The sequence below is a fragment of the Orbicella franksi genome, chromosome 10 (genome assembly GCF_964199315.1).
Source record: "Orbicella franksi chromosome 10, jaOrbFran1.1, whole genome shotgun sequence".
Classification (NCBI taxonomy): Eukaryota; Metazoa; Cnidaria; class Anthozoa; order Scleractinia; family Merulinidae; genus Orbicella; species Orbicella franksi.
This window is the reverse complement of record NC_138154.1, coordinates 16,789,809-16,811,500: the sequence shown is the minus strand read 5'-3', so window position 1 is coordinate 16,811,500 and position 21,692 is coordinate 16,789,809. Positions and strand designations below refer to the sequence as shown.

General features: G+C 39.4%; 2 protein-coding genes across 3 annotated transcripts in view; one reads left to right on the top strand and one right to left on the bottom strand.

The window, feature by feature from the left end:
* LOC145499825 (histamine H2 receptor-like) overlaps positions 1-21,692 on the top strand; it is a 116,540-nt gene that overhangs the window by 73,615 nt on the left and 21,233 nt on the right. The gene's annotated exons all lie outside the window — the stretch shown is intronic.
* On the bottom strand, positions 801-21,276 carry LOC145499381 (DNA-binding protein RFX6-like). 2 transcript variants are annotated; one of them, XM_081478901.1, is made up of 18 exons: positions 17,973-18,857; positions 17,798-17,897; positions 14,135-14,258; positions 12,769-12,830; positions 12,555-12,632; positions 10,797-10,824; positions 10,444-10,554; positions 10,016-10,093; positions 9,249-9,362; positions 7,679-7,728; positions 7,498-7,598; positions 7,314-7,372; positions 6,781-6,922; positions 6,592-6,686; positions 6,145-6,262; positions 5,195-5,314; positions 4,255-4,895; positions 801-3,733 (listed from the first exon to the last, which is right to left on the bottom strand). In XM_081478901.1, exons 1-18 carry the CDS (start codon positions 18,022-18,024, stop codon positions 3,323-3,325), a joined length of 2,484 nt encoding a protein of 827 aa, XP_081335027.1. In that variant the 5' UTR covers positions 18,025-18,857; the 3' UTR covers positions 801-3,322. The 2 variants fall into 2 exon arrangements, with proteins under 2 accessions (XP_081335027.1, XP_081335026.1); XM_081478900.1 differs by lacking the exon at positions 17,973-18,857 and adding an exon at positions 18,968-21,276 and having other exon boundaries at positions 803-3,733.

Sequence of the window (21,692 nt, the reverse complement as noted above, 5' to 3'; positions counted from 1 at the left end):
GCTTTCGTCTTCACGCGAGAAGAAAATATGTTGAGCAATGCAAGGCGACGAGAAATTTACAAGGTAGAGTGGCTCAATCGAGAATGAGTAAATCCATCGGAGCAATGCAGCTCATGGTGGCGGAAGGTTTGCCAGTTCTTGTACGTCATGTAGTATGCACGAAAAGTCATTCATAAAAAAAAACAAAAAACAAAGACTGCTGTTGTAACAAGTATTGCCAGAAGTCAATATGGTAATTCGTATAACTAGAATAACCCGTAAGCCACACATATCAATCATCATCCACTGGGAAATCGACGGGTTTTCTCATAGAGCACTTTGATTACTTCTTGTACATTAGTTGTTTTTCCTTTGTGTGTGGGAAGCAAATACTTACTCCTTCCAGAATGGATCATGTTGCAAAGAGTCCCTTCCAAGTGCACAGGAATGAGGATTTGGAGACGAGCTCTGCGTTTGTACATATAAATGCGAGGCTAGTGACTAAACATTTAGCTATCAAATACTCAGAGATGTACTTGCTGTGGTGGAAACCTAAAAACCGGAAAGCAGGAAATTAAAGTCGTTGTGTACTAGACGGTATTACGTCCAACCTTACCATCGTACACTGCATTGTGTTGGCCACTGTATTTTCTATGGCATGGTATAAAATATTTAATACGCAACACTTTTTCGACTTGTGTCTTCTTGGTGTAAAAACACTCGCCTAAATGACTCGTGGTATATAGACTACGAGTAATCCCTCTTTCGCTTAGTCCGTCGTGCGTGACGCGAAAAAAAAAAAAAAAAACCGCGAGAGAAAAATGGCCGTGCGACTCCTGGGGGCACGCGCGCGTCTGGCCCCCAGGATTTCTCGTGGCCATGTTTTCCTCGCCGTTTTTTTACGGTCTCGCTCGACAGACTAAGCAAAAGGGGGACTACTGGTATATACGTGGGATATTCTACGTTATACCACGAGGAAGTGATGCATAGCTAGTATGTAAGCGTGCATGTGTCACTTTGCGATCGGAAACGTCTGATCGTGGAACTGACGTCGCGGAACTTACGCCTTGAACAATGTGAAGAGGTGTTCAGACGCTTTTTCGCACGTGGCTATAGTATTTGTATCCCAGCCGTACGGCCTAGTAGTTGTCTAGAGCGGTTTGAGTTTTCTACGACACAACTAATCACCATGTGACTAAATCTTTAAAGGGTGGATAACACTATCTAGCTGGATCAATCACTGTCTTGTGGATAGCGCAGTTTGTTTTATCAACACTGATCCACTGGATACGTTAGTTATCCGATGAATAGCGTCATCCACTCTTTAACATAAAGAAATGGGCCTGGCGCGCCCACCGCCGAACTGTCCGGGAGAATTTGAAAAAATACTGCGGTATAGCTGAGATGGATAAGAAACTCTTCAAGCGGGGAGTACAGTTGTGCTCGAAATAAAGCGAACCGTAAACATGCTACCCATGAGAGCGTTATTCACGCTAACCTGAGTGATATTCAGGCTAACTTGAGTGTAGACTTTCGCTGTGATTAGCCTGAATAACCCTTCTTACGATTAGCAATCGATAATGTTTCCGAGTTGGCGTGATGTCTTCTGGATGTTGCCGACGAAATGATATTTAGATTTATATTTCGACATATACTTAAAAGTCTGTAGTCTGCATTTTTACCCCGGGTCTGCAGTGTGCAGTCCGCAGTCTGCGTTTTACCTCCGGTCTGCAGTCTGTAGTCTGTAGTCCACTGACCGGTCAACTGATCTATAGGGGCTCCTTTGGTCCACGGGCAGCAATCTCGTTCCCCCAGTGACCGCGGGTTTTCGGTTTCTAACCAAAGGATCGCGGCTTCTGGGACGCAGAGTTTACTTTCAATTCCAGTTCTGATGTTTCCTCTTGAATTAAAGATTTTTTTACATCAGAAAAAAGACTAAAGTTATCGTGGAATAGTTCTAAATAAACGTTCTTGTCGTAATATCCAGTTAGATTTTAAGTTCACAAGTAACTAAACTTTGTCCAATCAATAAGTTTCAATTTTATTAACAATATATTTCTTGATTTCTTCGTCTACAAAATAGAACTTCATTTAGCCTAAACTTCGCGTACAAAAACATGTTTATCAACAAAACAGCCATATATAAAATGTTCAAATATTTACAACGTTAAACCTGCTACATTATGAAAATATATCGTTTCATTGTATTTTCTATTTTACAGAATGTGTATTGTACCAAGACGATGAGTAGATCCTTCTAATTAATTTAATCATTTTCATTCGGTCCTCTTTTAGAATTAATTAATACTTATTATCAATTATCAACATGACATATGTAACTATATAAATCAAAATCGACACATGGAAATGAGCATATTTGCGTCTTAAACAACTATGCCGAATTAGCCATGACGTAGATGTGAAAATGCGAACTCACAAGCCCCAGATTAACAGTGGTGTGGTTTTCACAATTGAGTGGAAAGCAATTTAGCGAGTATGGGGAAATCGGGAGAGCAATTTCATCTTATTTGACATTTCGAGCGCTGTTTATTGTATCAGTGATAAAAATCGACGAATAACTATTTTCCTGCGAATCTGTTTGGTGGCTAAATAAAACAAATTTCTTTCTCATTTTCGACATAAGGAACAAAACCAGCGAGAGCCCGATTACACACAGTTGAACAGATTAAGGCCTGTTTCTATAATTCTGTGAAAACGCTGAAACGTACTCCTATGGGTGTCTTATATTATTTCCTAATGGAAATAGAAAACCGTTTTGTCCTTGTTTGTGCAGACAGTCACCCAAGAAAGTTAACGAGAAGTAAACACATGCCTCTCCTCGCGCGCAACACGTCTGACATTCAACACGAAAAATTGATTGGTTGATACAGAACTAACCAACCAATCAGAGCACCTCACGGACCTCCGTTGACCACGTCATCATTCCTATTTGAATGTCAGGCTTCCCTCACGTGCGGACATCAATTCCCAGAAGTTTCAGAGACGGAGAAGAATCAAGCGCAAACGGAATTTTAAAGTGATTACGTTAATTCTTGGTATGAGAGGCAAGCTCTTCCTTTCTGTACAAAAAGGACAAATTGTTCTTTGTATTTCTTAATTTTAACATAAACAGAAGTAATTTCGTTGTTTTCAAAAATACATTTCTATGGATTAGCAATTTATATTTCCCGTGTTATTTGTTTCTTCTAAAACGTAAGAAAAACCAGCTAACCAAAGTTACCAGAAAGTATCATATTAAAAATTTATATAAATTGAACAAGTCGCAAAAATATTTTCTGAATCTCTCTGTACATTTGTAATAAACTACTTTCTCATATGCGATCTATATGGCTGCTTCTGTAAGAAGTGAATTTATGGAGGGAAGAATTCCTGGTTCATCAACGCAGTCCATTTTTTCCAACTCACAGTCGCCGTTAAAAAGCTTATGAACAGTCATGTTGATGTACTCATCGTTTTCGTCTGCGTGATCCCCGACCCCCACCCCCTCATCCAACATTCCTGATGCCTCGGAGTAAACTATGTTACAAGCCATCATCGGGACTTCTACGCTAGTGGTCACGTGCTCAATGTGGGTGCGTGACGGAGGTTGCGTTACAGGCATGTAGTAGGCTTGCGTTACGTGCGGGTAGGGTGTGTTCGCAGAGGTCATCATGGGGTGATACGGTAGGGGACCATGACCACCAGCAGTATGAGCCGCGCCATTTTGGACGTACTCCGGGTTGCGGGCATAGCCCTGAAAGGTCAGTAAACACAGTTAGTAATGATAACGGGAAAGCCTGAAACAGAACGTGACATTCCATGTGGGATAACCCCAACAAATTATCACTTTATTATATGACTGAGAAAACTGTTTCATTATGATAGGTTAAGAGCTGGCAAATTTATCATTAATATTTTATTTCCACTACGGTGTAAATTAACGCGCGCGCGTTCCTAATTTTCTCGGTCATTTCAGAAATAAGTAATCGTATCAAAGCTCCAGCGATTAAGGATTAACACTACTCGTGGTATTTGAAAATTCTTTCAAATCGCCTTCGCCGAAAGGCTCGTGCAATTTTGAGAGAATTTTCAAATATCACGAGTAGTATAAATCCTTAATGCACTCGCATTCTTACGATTATCTTTACTTATAACGAACATCCTGAGAAAGAATTTTAATCCGAATTTAGCACTAGCTGTTGTTTAAAAAAAATGGAAAGGTTATCTGATGCAAGATGACTGATCCCAAATTATAAAAACGATAGTTACACTTACGTTGTTCATGAAACAGCTCTCGCTGGTCGCTGGAGCCTGGTACCGAGTTGGCGCCACGAATCCTCCCAGTCCACAGCTGTTGAAGTGTTGCGCTACTAAGCTGTCAATCACCTCAGATGAAGGGTTTACTTCGCCATTTATGGGGTATCCCCATGGTTGCTTCTTCTCACCCAGAGCTGTGTACGTCACTTGAGAGAAGTTGCTGCTTCCCAATGCGTTCCTAGGTAACCCTGTTGACACCGCTGGCGAAACGGGAGGCGTGAGCACGGGCGCTTGAGGCATTCCATTGTGACCAGGGAAGAAATTCTCCTTAGGGGAAGGCATAATGAAGGCGGACGACTCCAACGGTGTTGGCGGGAACCCGTTCATTGCTGGGGACATCGGTTCACTTATCATAGAGCATGCGCTCAGACGATGAGTTGAGAGTTTCTTGGGTCTCGGTTTCAGGCCGTTTAACTGGTCACGTGACTTTGTTCGCTTGTTGCGATTGGACGGTTTGCCGGTGTATTCAGGCTCTATGATTTCCACTTTGGGAGGCAATTTGCCACCGTTTAGAACAACGCTGTCGGGAACGGTAAACTTGGTTTTTGTGACAACAGTCTGCACGCGAAGAGGAGAGTTATCTTTGTCGACTCCTTCGCCTAACAAAAAGAAATAACAGAGAAAAACATCATTCGTTGCCTTTCATTGTAATACCGTAAACTGCCACTAATATACAACTTCATAAGGGGTTTTGGATGGGCTTATATCCGGGTGGGCTTATAAGCGGAATAAAAAAACCGTTTCGAAATGTGCTACAGCAGATAAGCAAAGAAGATAAGAATCTTGGAATATTACAACATCGTCATGTTGTGAATCCAAAAGGCAAAATATTACCAACGGATAACGCCCTAACATCGAGCTAGATCATCTGCTGCTCTGAATAAAAATCACCACTTACCCATTTTCAAGTGTCTATCCAACATTTCCTGTAGCTTCTCTTCGGTCTCGTTATAGAATTTTGTTTCGATGACGAGCAACATGTATTCATCGAGAAGCATTCTGATGAGGTGGAATGAACCTGAAAATGGCAAGAAAACGTAAGACAAAGGGCTGAAAAAGACTTGGCCCCAGTTGTTCGAAAGGTGGATCCACGGGATGAATCACTATCCAGTGGATAAGAGTTGACAAAACAAACCACGCTATCCACTGGATAATGATCTATCTAGCGGATAGCATTATACACCTTTCGAACAACCCTGGCCAGGCAAACTAGTGAAAAGAGAAAATTATTTTCTGGATAAATAATGAAAAATTGTAAATTTCAAGTAATATATCAAACACGAGAGACAGTGTTTCATGCTTGGTGAAAATACAGAAGATGAAATTTCCAGCATGTCACTAGCTTGGAACAAAACACATCTCAGTCCCCAAAGAGAATTGAGCCAATGACCTCCCAGATACCAGGCGGTCTCTCTATCTAGTAAGCTACGGAAAAGCTCTTATACCCCATTCAGACTAATCAGGTTAAGATTTCTTCAATTTTATTTTTAATCAAACACGTTTTTGCCTGGTTAGGTTGTGGAGTGTGCACGGTATGAGCAACTATTTTTTTCTTAGTTAAGCCACTTTTAAACATGTTTAACATGTTAATACATTCCCGTACAAAACGCACACACTGCATACTGTTAGGATCAACAGTATTGATGAGACTGCGAGGATGTCGTGGTTGTTGTTCCATCACACAACTCATTGGCAGAGAGACTCAGTGAGAGTTTAACACCATTTAGAACTGATATTACTATTCTTTGCGATCTTATTGATAATCGGAAAAGTAACTTGCTTTGTAATGGATTATAAGAATCGACAACTCGCCCAGCCATAAACCAAAGTAAATACCGTAGCACTAACCAAAGTATGACGAGGCGTTGAGGGTCAAGTTGTGCATTAGCCTCGCTCCCAAGAATGACCATCTTAAAAGGAATTCCTGGGCTCTACTCTTAAAGTCGTCACCAGTTCCCTCGCAGGGCTGTAAAAGGATGACAAATAGATAACATTAGTGAAAATGCACCTTTCTATCACATTCTTCATAATTTTTTTAAAAATACGTGTTTAACCTCCAGAGGTAACGACTTTTCGTATTAAAGTAAAATACTCTGTTTTCGGTATTCGATCCTTAGCTACTTTTCCAAAGCACCATCAAAGTGCAGGTATATGACGAAATACACGAACGGGATGACGTCGGTCTTCGTGTATATCACATGCATATCATTTTATATCACGTGCATATCACGTGCACTTCGATGCATGTCACATATCACGTGCATGTCACGTGAATAACACATTATAAGAGCTTACCCTTATGATTTTCGTCTCGACCAGTCTGTCTAGCCATTCTACGTACGACTCCAAAGGCGCCTGTTCCCGCAAAAGATCCACAAAATCTTGAAGAACTAAAAATTAAAATAAAGGAATTGAAAGGTTATTTCTGAGGCGGAAAAATTAACTGCTGGAGCAAACAAAGTTGGTGTCCAAACTATTGCTTACATTCATTGTCAAATCCATCCTCGCAGTCTTTTTCAGTTTTTGTACACAGTGCTGGTCGCCCTGTGCCTCCGTTATCGAGTTTCTCGATATCTTTCACCATGTGATCAACAACTTCTTGGTTCGCTAAAACGGGACGTGAAGTCTGGAACAAATTAAAAGATAATATTAGTAACTTGAGCAGTTTGCACTACTCTTAGACTGCCATTTCTCTTTTTATCGTGTTTTCAACCCAGGAATTACGATGTTAAAATGCATTGAATCTCTCAAAATTAGGTTACTTAAATCTCTAACTCGTTTGATCTTTAAATTGTGCCCCTTTTAAAACTGTCCGTTCCCAGCTCCTGTCATCGATCCCGTTATCTTTTGTTCCGTAAGCGTAATAGTCAAGGAAGCCTATTCAATGAGTCGCTTAATTGAAAAATAAGATTTTCTCGGTTCTTTTTTAAATAAAGTAGAATTTTGAATAGAACAATAGAAATCTGAAGATTAATGTGCTTTTTCACACATTCTTCAAAGTTATCGCCTTATCTTACCTGTGCAAGATGTAAGAAAGATGTTTGCCTTCTCAGTGACTGAACAAAACGTCTCACAGCTTCAGTTGAATAAATAAAAAGAGAAACATGGTTAGTTGGAGAAAAACAGGTGTGTAGATCTAATAAGAATCCGGTTACAAAAAATGTAGATTATTAATTTTAAAAAAGCACATTCTCAACACACCTTGAATTTTTCCCATTTTAAGATAATCTGGCAGCTCAACTGTTGCAGCTAGTACCCAGGACTCCAGATGTCTCGCAAACGTCCTGATATCAGCGAGAAGTCTGGAACGACAAATCGTCGTAATTGATCAGAACACTAGATTGAACTCAGAACGTATTTAAAATTTGAGCACAGTACTTACCCCTCCGGAACATCTTGCATCGTGGACGGCACAAGAACATCCATTAAAACCTGACAGAGACAGCAACATATTCTATTTACCCTTCGTTTTTTACAAAGAGAGTTCCTACACTCAAAATTACTTATATATTACATTATGCAAAAGAAACATTTGAGTGAGTTTGAGTGAAAGGCCCATCGTATCCTTCCAAAATGCTACTGAGCAAACTTTGCTAAAATCCAGCCTCCCAACATAATGGTATGTAATGACTGAAATCTTTTCCTCACGATAGGTAGAAAACAATGTAACTTGGGAATGTTCATTATTTTTAAACTATTTGTGTACGAGGGCCAGAACTAAATCAGTTTTTATCAATACAAATACCTAGTTTTACCCTCTCTATGTCACGTTATCTACTTTAAGTTGTTTGGTTTTCAAAGTTCCCGTTATAGTTAACGGAAATTATGAAATGCATATTGCCGCTTTTCATGTGAAGTCATCATTTTCCAAAATAAGAAATAACCAATCCTTCTGAAGTTTTAGTTTCATCAGATGTAAGACCCTCTAATAACTTGACGTTTTGCAGCGTTTAAGCTCGACAGGGTTCTCATTATGTAATAGAGCAAGGTTTGAATTTCCAAGTTTATGCGTTGTGTGACATTAAAATGGCGGCCCGATAAGGCTCTCGAGTATTCAAAAAGATGAGTTATATCTCAAGTTTTTGCTAACTAAACAGTTGTTGCTCTATAAGAAGTGTTGATTTTAATGTGTCGGAACTCTAGAGTAATACTTTTTCGTTTCAGTGGCAAAACTCGATGACAGATGCTTCTGTCACTTTACGGCCGCCATGTTTGTGTCCCTCCGAGGGGCACAAACATGGCGCCTCCACACAAAGATCTATAAATTTGAGTGAAACACTTCTCCGAATAACGTAACGGGAGAATGAAAAACCGCACAGACCTAAATCTTGGCGAGGTTGTCTACATATCAATCATCTTTCATATCCCAGCTTCTTGACTTAATTTATTGTATGGTTATGATTTTTATTTTTGATGGCGTGACACTGCAAACCAGCCATTATCTTGCAACTTCGAATACAAACTCGTTTTCCGTAGGTTTCGCGAGGACGTATGCCTTCCTGTTGACGTAAAGACCTTGGAGAGAGCTTAAGCAATGACGGGGGCTACTCCGGGGACAACGCCTAGTAAAGAATGAATTTATATTTTACCTATGAATTTCGCAATTGTCTAGATCTGATCAGTGCGCCTGTTAGTCTCAGAACTTGCTCAAGCTAAATATGTAACGCCAGAGTTCAGTTCCAAATGAAAATCCGAAAAACTTAGCCGCCGTCGTTCGCGTTCTCTAAATACGCAGAACTTTGTCATTTCACGTTGTTGTTTTTTGCAGAGGACAGCAAAGAAAAGTACAAATATTTATAACGCACGTGCACGGCCTTTGTTCTGCTCATTAAACCTTTTGATTTAGTGGCGTTTTCGTTGCCGACGCCGATGCCGTCGTGGTTTACTTAAGCTCTGTATTCTGGCGTTTTAAAGAGTCCACTTCCTATGATAGTACGGGCTCATCTCATTACCTTGTAGAGAATTGAATCACACACACAAACTACATCAGCAACAACTTCCGTGTTCATCAGCGGTAAAAGATGATCTGGCATTCCTTGCCAAAAGTGAAGGAGGAAATTTTTTATCTGAAATGACAAGCAGATACCATTTCGTCAAGTTCGGTATTACAACCAGAAACCAAAACATATCAAGTAGAACAAAACAAATCTTTAAATCCTATAGCATTCTAATCTCACCATTGATACTCGTGAAACACATCGACCGATTCTAACGACATGAAGATATCATAAAACCACGTACCCTTCCCACCAAAACTGGCCAATAACCGATACAGAGCACTATTGAAAGAATGACGACTAATTTTCTTATTTAAATTAAAACGACATTTCGCTGGACCAAGTTTGCGTTGTATATGACGCCTCATACAAATTAACAAAGCGACTTTCAGACTGTTTTGTCCTTCAATTTTGTTAAATTTTCTCTTCGATTAATCAGAAGCGTATTTTGAAAAAACAGGGTTAAGGCTTAAACTAAAACAAAAGAAACAACTGTAACAGCCACTAATAAAGCGAGAAAAAGAGCAGTGAAGTAACCAACCGGAATTCGAGAGAAAAAGCGCTGGAAAAGCGGAGCAAGCTGAATCACAGCTAGTTTTGGTTTTGCATCTGATTGGCTGCGCAAGTGCAAGGCTTTCTCGAACAATTACATCAGCGAATAAAGCAGACACAAAACTAATTTCCACACTGAGGAGTTGGGTTAGGTGGACGCAATTGCGTACCTCGTCAAAATTAGCGTTGATGGCAGTATCCAGTATGCACTGACAGTGAGTCTTGTACATCACCACGAACGTTTCAACCTGAAAATAAACAGTCAGAAATATTTACACTCTTGTAGCACAACAAATGTACGAAGAAAGGTACCCTGCTTGTTCACTTTAGGCATCTGAGTTTCAGTTGCCGTCTGCAGGATCTCAATACTTTTTTGTCTGATACACGCTGCTTGGGTCAAAAGCATTTTATGTCATTCGTTGTCATGACGACCAGCATGCGAGCTTCTTTCATAAAATAGCTGATCTATGAGAAGAAACAACAGTCGGTCTTATTACTAGATAAGTGCTATTTCGTCATGTGATCAATTCAAGCCAATAAGATGTCGGAAAGAAGCAGCGGTAAATTTAACGAAGATTGTGATATTGTAGGATCTCACCTTTTCAAGAGAAATGTCTTCCGGTAGCTCCAGTAATCTTGGATTTGGAAAATCGGGTAATAATGTTCCAGTTTTGGAGCTGAGTGAATATTTCCGAATTGAAAATGAACCCTGCGCAAAAAGAAAAATAAAGCAAAAGTGTTATGGTAAACGATACGATAGAGAAAGGGAAAAGAAAAAAAAAAAGAAAGGTAAACACTAGGGATAAAATACATCACTCAAACACAGCTAAACCTCACCCGTGCCTGGTTAGAAAAGTTTCAACAAAATTATGGATGTTCGTTATAACACCAAGTCAAAAGTGTTTTCTCTTTTTGTGCTGTTAAGATTGGTTTTTAACATCAGTTCCTTACCTCATTCTTTACTTTTGAACCAGAAAATCTGTTTGAAACAAGATAATAAAGAAAAATGTATATCACTGGGTGAAGGACTTTCTATAGAAAAATCAGGTTAAACCAGTTTCTCTTGGCAAGCACGTCAATCGATGGATTTCAACTGGTTAAACTTGATATTCACCGACTAGTTGTCATGTAACTGAACACGAGGTATCACTACCACTGACGTATACGCTGGCTCAAGGCAGAGAACATTCAGTTATAATTTGCTTGAATGTAAATTTAACAAACAACGCGGTTAACCGGTTTCTTTCCGCTCTTCTAGTAGAACACAAATACATTTACCTACGCTTTTAACGAACGAATTTGAGAGATGAACACTGCATGGGAATTTCCTCTGTAAAGTGCTTTGCTATTAATAAACATTCAAATACATTCTAAATTTGCTTCTTTCAAAATGTCACGGTGCCCATAGCTTTGCTCTCGTTGGAGATGTTGTTCTAAACTAACGAGCGTTAAAAGATATAAGGTCAGTCAGTGGTAAACCATCAGCACCAAGAAATGTTGGCAAATCTTTATTACATGTAGTAACTTTTAGCAATCCACGGGCACATCAGAATACAATTCTATGCGTGGGCGGGAAAGTTAACAAGTAACTGTTGATACTTTAAATAATAACGATTTCTAAAACGGCGGCGTTACGGGCTTTGTACATGAATAAAACAAAGCAGAAGTGCTTCCACCCTTTGTTTCTCTTCGTTGTATCGAGTTTCTTTTCGTGACTTGAGGCGAGGTAACCTTTTTATTTTGACAGTTCGAGAGTGATTCGAATGTTAACAGTCAAAGCTTGCTTAATAACCCGATTACAAAAGAAAATTTAAAAAAGCCCTACCCTAAATATAAACAGAGGAGATGGTTACAATAGCGTTGGAAAAACAGACCACAAACCAAACAGTTCTTATAGTAAACGTTTGATTTTGATTTAAAAGAAATGGAATTCGAAAACACAAAGCTAAACCAGAGAGCTAAAACAACTAGTGTTAATTTTTGGTGAGGTGAAAAGCCACTTTTCATGAATAATGGATAAACGGTATTTTTTTTTTAATAAAGTCTCACTCTTATTAAAAAAGGTTATCAAGAGATTGCATTCCTAGCTTAAGAGAGCTTACAGGGCGGATATATTGTACCTTGAACCTACACATTATACTTCCTATCTGATCTGAAATTTTCTGTCCTTTCAACAATAAAAGTTGCAATTTGTGAGCATGCTCCGGTTCATTTTCAGTTGAGTTACATTTTCTATTTTTAAACGCCTTTATCAGTTCAGTTTGTCGTCCGTCCATGTTTAGTGCTGCATTGTTCTTTTAATAATAACTGGCTTTGATTTACAGTCTCCTTAATTTAAAATGTGTCAAAAGGAATAACTGAACTTAAATGTATGAAAGATTTCTTTTATTCCATGTGCAGAAATACTCTTCAACATTGGTGGTGCAAAAAAACCCAGAGAAACTTCCCGTTTCTCAACAACTCAGTTCTAAGAGAGCAGATTTAAAGCATTAACGCTGCAATATTTTTTTACAGTATGTACAGTTTACATTTCCAAATTTCCGTTTTTTCATCCCTTACAAATTTTCAATAAGAAAGGACCGGCGCATCTTTTGTCTCTTCAACAAACAAACCCTATTCTTCCACGGTGGTCCATTTAATTACAACGAGCGGCGACATGTCGTTTAATATTGCATGGCAAGAAGGCAATACGGAAAATTATCTCCTTACCTTGTTAAACCTTTGCCTGAGTACACTGAATGATAATAAGCCGACGATTCCTTGATGCCAATACCGTAATAGTGATATCTAAAAAGATGAAAAAGGATTAATTCGAGAGGGTCGATGCTGTTGTATATTTAGCCAAGTGCTCGTTTAAATAATCGCCATCTTAGAGCTCATTAGCGATTCAAATGATAAGTAATTCCAGTTGATGACAACTTACTTTGAATGGCCGCGAGTCCCAAGTCTTCTAGTTGTTAGTTGAGGAAATTTCAGTCGTATCGTCTACAAGTAAAAAGAATAATATTCATTAGGATAGTCTCAGGTTGTTTCATAAACTTAACAAATATTTTGCTAAGTATATGCCTTTCTCAAAGGGAATTCTTGGAAACAGATACCTAAAGAACTTTAGAAAACAAACAGACTCGTTTTCCGGAGCTTATTGACTGATCGACGATTACAACGGGCAAAATATATCCTTCTAGAATACTTTGCTCAGCCCCGTTTTTTTGGTTGAACTACCTAACAGTTATTGGAATATACCATTTAACCAAATCATTCGAAAACAATGTTTCTCTCAATAGTCCCAAAGACTGATCGAACAATAAGAAAACAAAACAAAACAAAACAGCGGATAATGGTCGTGAAAGTTTTCCATAATTTTGGAGCCATGAAAAAAACAACAACTGTAGTTTAAAATACATGCACTGGGTACATTCGAAAAGCCTAATTTAACCAATGCACAATTATTAAGGGTGTCAAATTCACTCGACCTGTTTTTGTACGTCTTTCATCAGTAAGGCATTCTCTCGTGTGGAAACAGTTCATTTCCAAATTGCGAAAAATCTTTATTAAAATAATTAAGGCGAAGCAACGCTTAAATGCAATTGTTCAGAATTAAGATTCAACTTCTTCCAGAGCAGAAGGATCGTAAAGACGAAATGTGATAGCAATCATATTTCGTTCTCGCGTGGCTCCTTTTCCAATTTATAACCGAAAGACTTTCTGTGGAAACTAGTAACACGACTTAAAGTAGTTCCAAGAAGAAGTGCAAATTATAATGAGACATGTGGTCTGCTTTGAACAAAAAGTTAATTACGCTCGACGCTATTCTTTCTTATTTTAGCAACTGATATTTCTTTTTGAGCGTTAGTACTGCATCAGAGCGAAGGAACTAGTGCTCAAAACGTAATCAAATGCGAGCTGGTGAAATTATGGCTGAATGAAAGCAATGACAACTCGATCATAGTAAAAAACATAATGTAACCGCGGGTTCAGTCCCAAGAAACAGATCACGATTTGTTTTCATTCACCGCATCCTATTGGCCAATGAAAATAATTTATCTGATCGGTTGAGCCTGTTGCACGAGCTTTATCGTACTAATGGCCAGTTCCCTCTATGAGGCGCGCTTGCAGGGAATCATGGTAGTTGTATTCATGAACAAACCTCAGCCTAACCGCCAACCAAACGTAAATTCTCTGAAATACCACTGGAATAAGCCTCTACGAAAAGGCCGTTGACAGTCATAATGAGAACAGAAACAAGAGGGAGGACAAAATTTTTAACTCAATAAAGCAAATTTCTTTACCTTCCCGAACGTGGCGGCACAGGCGGCATCAACGTTGTGCCTTCGGCAGAAATCCAGGTAATGAGCGTAAAGAATACAGCGAGGAAGACACACACCTTCACACATCACATAATTCTCTTCAAGCCTAGAAAAAGGAAAAAAAAAAAAAGCTACGTCACGGTTTGCAGATCTGGAAAAGTTTGCCGTTTGCAATCCGTGTCAATCCTCTCCATCCTTCACAATTCTTGTTCCTTTATGGTTTAAAATTATGTCTTTGGTGTTTTTCTATCTTAGTAAAATATTATTTTCAGGTTTCCTAAAATTTACAGGTAATTTTGTACGTGGCCAAAATAACTCAAAATACTGCTGTAAGTCTAGCGATGGATTTCCTTCAATCTTGCGTCCCTTAAATCTTACAAACGCTGCTCAAACAAAAGTCGTACTACACCCATGTGTGGTTCACAGTGATTGGTGTATAGCACGACTTGTGCTGCTGTGGTAACTGGTCACTTATTCGTACAAGAACGGCCATAGGAAAAACCCTCAATGAAATACACTGGTTTATAGTGAAGGGGGAAAAAAACTGTAAGGTTGGTTTTTGCGATTTAACAACAAACAGGGGGCAGGAACGTCACTGCATCTGTCCAAAAAGGCACTGCTACAGTGAGCAATATTATTGTTGAAATTCATCTCGCAATTTTGCAAGATACAAGAAGTTGTTGGTTTAAACAAGAGATTAATCTCTTGGTATAAAACAGATGTCATCAGTTTAATCAGTAAAGGTGCAACTGAGCCCGTAAAAAGTGTTTCACAAAGTAGAGTCAAGTTAACTCTTCACAATGCATGTCTGCGAATTTTTCAGTATTTGTCGCGCAATTGTTCATACCGACAGGCAAAAGAGTTGCGCGAAACACTGCTTAGCTTGACAGCGCAGATAACTTAGAAACGTCACATAATCTTTGTTCAAGACCATGAACAAACTTACAAAAGACGTGATGCACCAAAGATCGTCTGCGCATGCGCCAAGAGACTATAGTTTGCAGCGCTGTTCTTTCCAGAGCCTTCGTTTTAGTTTGGACTCGAGAAGCGGGGTCCTCGGGAACGGGAATGCCCTTGGAAGGGTTAAGAAATCTCAAGGAATTTCGGGATAATACTCTCTTTTTATTTCCATTGATTAGACTCTGTTTGCACTCTGCTCAGTTTTTGAAATTTTTTGTGAGCATTAGCAGCAGGCGAGGTGGCTCAATTTCAGGCTTTGATACAAACAACAAACAGTGGACACGCTAAAGGGCTATGTCATTATTTATTTATAACAAGGAACCTTTCCGACCTTTAGAATCAAGATGATCAAGAATTGAGCAGTAATGGAAACACGCACAGGCTAATCTCTTCGTTCAAGTGTCGGTTATCAATTGGAAAGCGCGAGTTATCTCGGCGACCCCAGACCAGACATAAACAAGTTCTACACGCTACGTCTTTACGAGTGTTGCGTTCAGTCTTAAACTAAATCATTCTCGCTTAGTATTTTCGATTTTTCTGATCCCTTGAAAAAATGGATTTGTGATCGCTTTGAGATCAGAAGGCAATGTTCTAAGTTGCTAAATTAAGGATCTCTCGACAGTTAAACAATTCTTCAGGAAAGTCACTTGACGGCAAACAAATACGTCGATCTTCGATAAAAATATATTCATTGCAAAAATTTGAGTCTGTTAAAAAAACCACTACGTCATAGGGAAGACCACAATAAGCGGATATAAAGCCGCTAATTGAACCTGATTGCATTAAAGAAGAGTAATTAAACGTACTGTTGAAGATTTTTTTGTCAAGCAACGTCCAATTTTGACAAAAAAGCAAACTACATTTCGAATCAGAAAATTGTTTTCACCAATTTCACGAGTTTTTGTTGGGCTTATAGAACGAGATTCTACTTTTCGTGAAGTTATTTTGATTACCGCAGACAGCCAACCACACCGCAAACCTTCAAATGCAGGTGTGGAAGAATTTACATTTCGAGTGTTCAATTTAGATCCCTGAGGCCACCAAGGGGTTCAAGAATTTGTTTTCCGGTCTTTTGTAAGTACCTGAAGGTATCCACAACTAGATCGACAATTCCATCGAATGTAACCGCAACGTTTTAATTGTCGGTTAAGCGAGTCAATGGAACTGCGTCCTGATGTCAACAAACTCTCGATCCAAGTAGAAATCCCAGGTCCTAGGTTCTAAAATTGTCACGTACTAGGAGCAGTTTTAAAATTTAAAACCAATTCCGGCGAATAAAATCAACAGGTGGTCACTGTCCAATTGGACTAATCACCAACTTCGTCTGCTAAATGCTGAAATGTTCGAGTGTCGCGAGGGTATTACAGAGAAATAAAAGCTTATTTAAAAGTTGTGAATTGTGTTGGAGTTTTATAAAGCCCGGGCGCGAAAAAAATGGTTTTAACTTCTTAAACCAATTAAAAACATTTTGGAAATATGAGCTCTCTAATGGTATTTTCGTTAATATATTATTAAAAGCATTTTTCTCAAAAGGAAACGCATTAAACGAGGATAAATATTTTCAGAATCCCGGATTGCACAATTCTGTAAAAATATTTCGCGTATTTTCTGCCAGGGTGACATCAGCCGATATCAATTCCAAACCTTCGAGTGCGTCAAGGCTTTTGTCCGGCTATGATCATTTTTCCACTATGAACGTCACTCGATGAAAGGCCTAAAAGCACTGTTTGTTTATCGCCTTACTAGCTGTTGAGTCGAGAAATATTCATCTATTTTACGGCTGACAGAGTTTACTTTAAATGACAGCTACAGAACTACAGTTTGCCGAGAAGACCAAAATAGAACTTTCAAGGGTATCTAGCATTTCAAGAAAGCTAATTAACAGCTCCTCAAGGTCAATAAATGTGGAAGCCTGGCTTATCGCTAAAACGATTCCCTCTTTGAAGATTGAAAGCAGCAATTGCTGTTGTTTGTAGTTCACACTGTTACTACACCTAAATTTACTTGTGTCCCATTGTATATTTTTGAATTTAATCTTCCGCCGAATTTCCGGACGCTGTTTGAAAGCGTGTGAAGGCTCGTTAGCCTTTTGCCTAAAAGGAAATACGGTATATCATCATATCATATCCAAGCAATTTATCAAAGCAGATAACATAGCACGAAAACCGTTTAAATGTGATATCGGTGTTGCTCAAAACGCCAAGACTAAAGTGACATGCAAATGGGATGAAAACACTGTGTTTACTGTAAACACGGCTCGAAAAAAAGAATAAATCAAGACAAGACTTTTGTCAACTTCTACTAAACGAGTGTTGCAATTGCGTCAGCTAAAAAATTGCGAACACGAATGGGTTTCTTTAAAAACTTAAACCGAGTTTGCGAACTTTCCAAATTCGTGTGAGCTCCAGTATTACAGCATGCAAAATCTACGATTCTAGCAGCAGCAAAGTCACTTTTAATAATAAGTGTTTTGCGATTTCCACTTCAAATTTCTTGCACCTTAACTCCATTAAAATAAACTGTTGTTGAATTGAAAGAAAGCTGACCAGTTCTAATTCTTAATAACTGGGCATAAAGAAGGATTGAAAGTGTGAATTATAATCTTCAAGCGGCACTTGAAACGTTTTTTGAAATGCTGAGGCGCAAAGTTGCGGCCAACACCTCCACAGGAAATCATAAACTTACCACAATAATGTTTCCGTGAGCTGTTCCTTCTTCGTTTTCGGAGCAGCTGAATTTCCATGGGATATTCTCGACTTGCTCTCTTTCATTATAAACTCGACGCCTGTGTGGAGAGCGAAACAGATCTGTCAACAAGACGGAAACGAACAAATCGGTGCTTTCATCGCGCGCCACTTACAAGCTTCATTTTCTTTGTTCTTGCATGAAGTGGTACGACGCGACTTCACCATTTCGCGCGCTGCACAAGCAGACAATCCTTCGTGCTCTAAAATGAACTTGAACTTGAGTTCCGTGAGTTTTGGTGGGTTTTAGGCCCATCTATCACAACCAAATCACCGTGGAAGCAGCTTCAATATTAAGCCGGGACAATGATAGGTCATTTATCGTGAAACCTCTCAATTCTGACAGGTAATCCTTTCTTTGAGGCTGAACGACAACTCAGCGCGTTGTCGTCTGATGCGTATTACACGCTTCGTGCACTTTTCCATGATTCCAGCAGATGATCGCTTTTGTTTTCACGCTTTTTGGTCAGCTCGCGTTCTTGGCTTGACCTCTGTTGTTACGAACTCAGACGAGAACATTTTCAAAACATTACAATGCGGTCGGCTGCGAGCAGTCAAGCAGGCAAGTTCGACACTCCAAACTTTTCGTGCAGGGGAATTTGAATCAGCCAGGTTTGACTCTCCAGAGGGCAATTACGTACAATAACAAGGATTATCGACGTAACTTAAATAGCTTTTACAGAACGTACAACTTCTAAAGAACTAATGGTCAATTGGTCAAGGCAGCTTACACCGCTTGTACAAAAAGCATTCACGAAAATATTCAGTCTGAATGAATCAGAACATGTTTAGCCTTCGGCAAAATAGTGACGTAACTTATCGCGTAAACGCTTAGGGACGAAACTTTCGAGTATACCCTACTAAACGACTTAATATAATTGAGTGCCTCTTTATGAAATGAATAGTTCAGTTTGGAAGACTGCAACGGCCTGTGAATCAGTGATGGTCGATATAATTGAAGAAAACTATCCATGGTGAAAAAAACTTTACATATTTAACCTTTCTGTAATTCAGATCACTTTTGTTCCATGTCTATTAAAGTTTATTAAGCATTGACAAAAGATAATTAATTTTTGTAGTATCAGAAAATAATACGCCCGTTTAACCATACCTTCGTCTTCGTCGTCAAATTGTTCACTGATTTTCTTGTTGTTTTGCGCTTTCTTCGCTTTAAGTTTACATCTTTTCACCCGGGGTGCCAGGGCTTTCTTCTCGAAATCACTTGCGGCAAACTTGTTGCTTGATTGATCAGTAAGTCGGCTTCTATTTCTTGTACTCGGCATTCTGATTAACCTCGCTCTGTGGTTTGTAACTGTAAAATTCGACCCGTGCGGGCTGTTTATACTTCCTGTGGAGAGCTTGGTACTCAAGATAAAGTACCACAGGGAACTTTAAAACCTTTTGCCCAGAAATGCAGTGAACGAGAGTACAGGCGAAGGAGAGGGGAAATATCTTAGCTGGACTATTTGTGTGAAAGCATCTTGAGTCATCAACCCAGGTGAATAATTTAAATTAGGTTCGCAGCCGAAGACAAAGGATGTTATGCCCTGTTGCGACTCTGTTGACGATTAGTGAATCGATTCATAAATTATTAACGCAAACGGTCGCGAGAGTATTAAAAATACGTCATTTGAAGTCTCGTCCCACGCATTTCGATCTTAATTAAATAATTATCAGTATCTCTTTCTCTCGTGCCCAATTGACCAATCACGGCACTCGCGCTAATTGAACTTGTGCCTCCCGAAACAAAAGGATTTTGGTTGCTATGACAACTACCGCTGAAAACAAAGAGACTACAAAAGCTTTGCCCTCAGCGTTTGATCTCATTGTAAACAAGTTTACAGCGACTGAATGTTCTCTTTTGTGTGTGCATCGGCTTTGATCACAAAGCGATTGTGCCACGGATTTCTTGTATTGTACGACTCTGGCTAACAAATAAAAGTGTTTCTTTTGGAACAAACGGAGTTGGAGCATTCTTGCCGCCTTTTTCGCACCATTTTGATCAAACACCAGCCAGCAGACTTCGGACTGATATTCGGTCTACGCGTTTTCCTATGCTTCTCGTTTTAATCACGTTGCAACGGTAAACGCATCGCTTGGAGCTCTACTTTATTTGAAAGTCTTGCTGTGATATCACATTAATCCGCGCTAAGTCGTACGACACTCTCACAAATTCACTCTAATGTGGTTTGTCGGTGAGCAGACCTTTGTGGTTTACACCCGGGCAAAAAGTCTTCCTGTACCGCTTGATACTTAAAGAAAATGTTCTTTTACCGCTTCCTTTCCAGTTTAAGGGGAGAAAAATGCAGAGTGGGCAAACATGACACACGACACACGGAAACGCGTCATTTTCCCGCCGTTTGACGCACGCGGCGGCAGGTGCCATGGCGCCACTGAAACATCGCTCGCTTGCGCGCGAAAAATGACGAACGCCGCGGACCACATAGCTAGGAATTTGTTGACATTGTGGTTCACCCCCTCGGCCTTTCAGTTTTTAAGGAGACAAAATTTATGGTAATTTGCTACTCTTCTTTAGTATACATGTACACTCACTTCGGCTGATGTCAACAACAGTTCATTCTGGAGTATTCCGACCACTACGACTTGAAACATTCAATAGGAGTTAAGTGATTTTGTTCACTGAAGCTCGAAGAGATACAGTATTCATGCAGTCAAAACCACACCCCGGGACAGGATGACACAAAACCATTCAAGTGAAATGTAACTCGAAAACTAAGCAACCCCATGCTGGTAAAAGTAAAATAAATCTGTAGAAAATTAAAAGAAAGCTAACGTTGGTGTGATGTCTAACGACTTTACCGACAAAATCAAATGTAGATATAGATGAACAGTAAAACATCAAAGGATTATTCGTACATTTTTTGGAAAGGTTCGGTGATACAAATTTGCATGTGATGAAAACATGTTTTCGGTCAGCCCTGCAGCAGTTCCTTTGAAATAGGGAGCTTAAGCAAACCACGACGACGACGGCAACGAGAACGTCACTAAACAAAAGGTTTAATGAGGAAAACAATAGCTGTGCACGTGTGTTATATATCTTTGTACGTTTCATTGCCGTCCTCTGCAAAACAACAACGTGAAATGAACAAGTTCTGCGTCGTCTACGGAACGTGCACGACAACGGCTAATTTTTCGTATTTCCATTTGGAATTGAACACCGTCGTTGCATATTTAGCTCAAGCACGTTTTTAGAGCCATTGGCGTACCGAACAGATCTAGACAATCGCGAATTTCGCTTGTAAATTATAAATTCATTTTTTATTAGGCGTCGTCCTCGGCGTCGTCCTCGGTGTCGTCGTCGTCGTTGCTTAAGCTCCCTAATACCTACGTAGAGAAACAGTTGACTACTTAAACATGTTTGATATAACCACCCCGGGGAGGGGGACGGGGGGTTACTCCAAGAACAATTTGGTGAGGGTGTGCGGCCAGTTTTCCGAAACCCTTGCCTTATTTATGACCAAAATCTGCGATTTTCGCTACCCTATTTATGACCAGACCAAAAATTCGATACCCTAAAATTCCCACGCTCGTGTCATGTTGATCAATTTACCTTCACATTTCATTACCGAGCTTAAAATTCACTATCTTTATTAACTTATCACAATTCGATACCCTGTTAATGACCGTTGAGGCTGACACAGTTGCCCTTAACATAATTTTTGAAGGGTTTTGTTTATGGTCTTATCGATAATGATCAAAAAGTAGCTTCTTCTAAAAAATATGCCCATTTCAAGACTAGAGTACAAAAGCCATACCCTATTATAGACCAAAATGGCCAAATCGATACCCTATTTATGACCAAAACGGCTGAAAAA

What these genes read in the sequence shown, in the direction of transcription:
- LOC145499381 (XM_081478900.1), bottom strand. Translation starts at nt 19,139, where the DNA reads ATGCCGAGTACAAGAAATAGAAGCCGACTTACTGATCAATCAAGCAAC. An exon ending in GTTCAAAAGTAAAGAATGAG is followed by an intron (nt 10,555 to 10,796) that starts GTAAGGAACTGA and finishes CTTTTTGCGCAG; the next exon opens with GGTTCATTTTCAATTCGGAA. An exon ending in CAACGCCTCGTCATACTTTG is followed by an intron (nt 5,315 to 6,144) that starts GTTAGTGCTACG and finishes TGCCATTTTCAG; the next exon opens with GTTCATTCCACCTCATCAGA.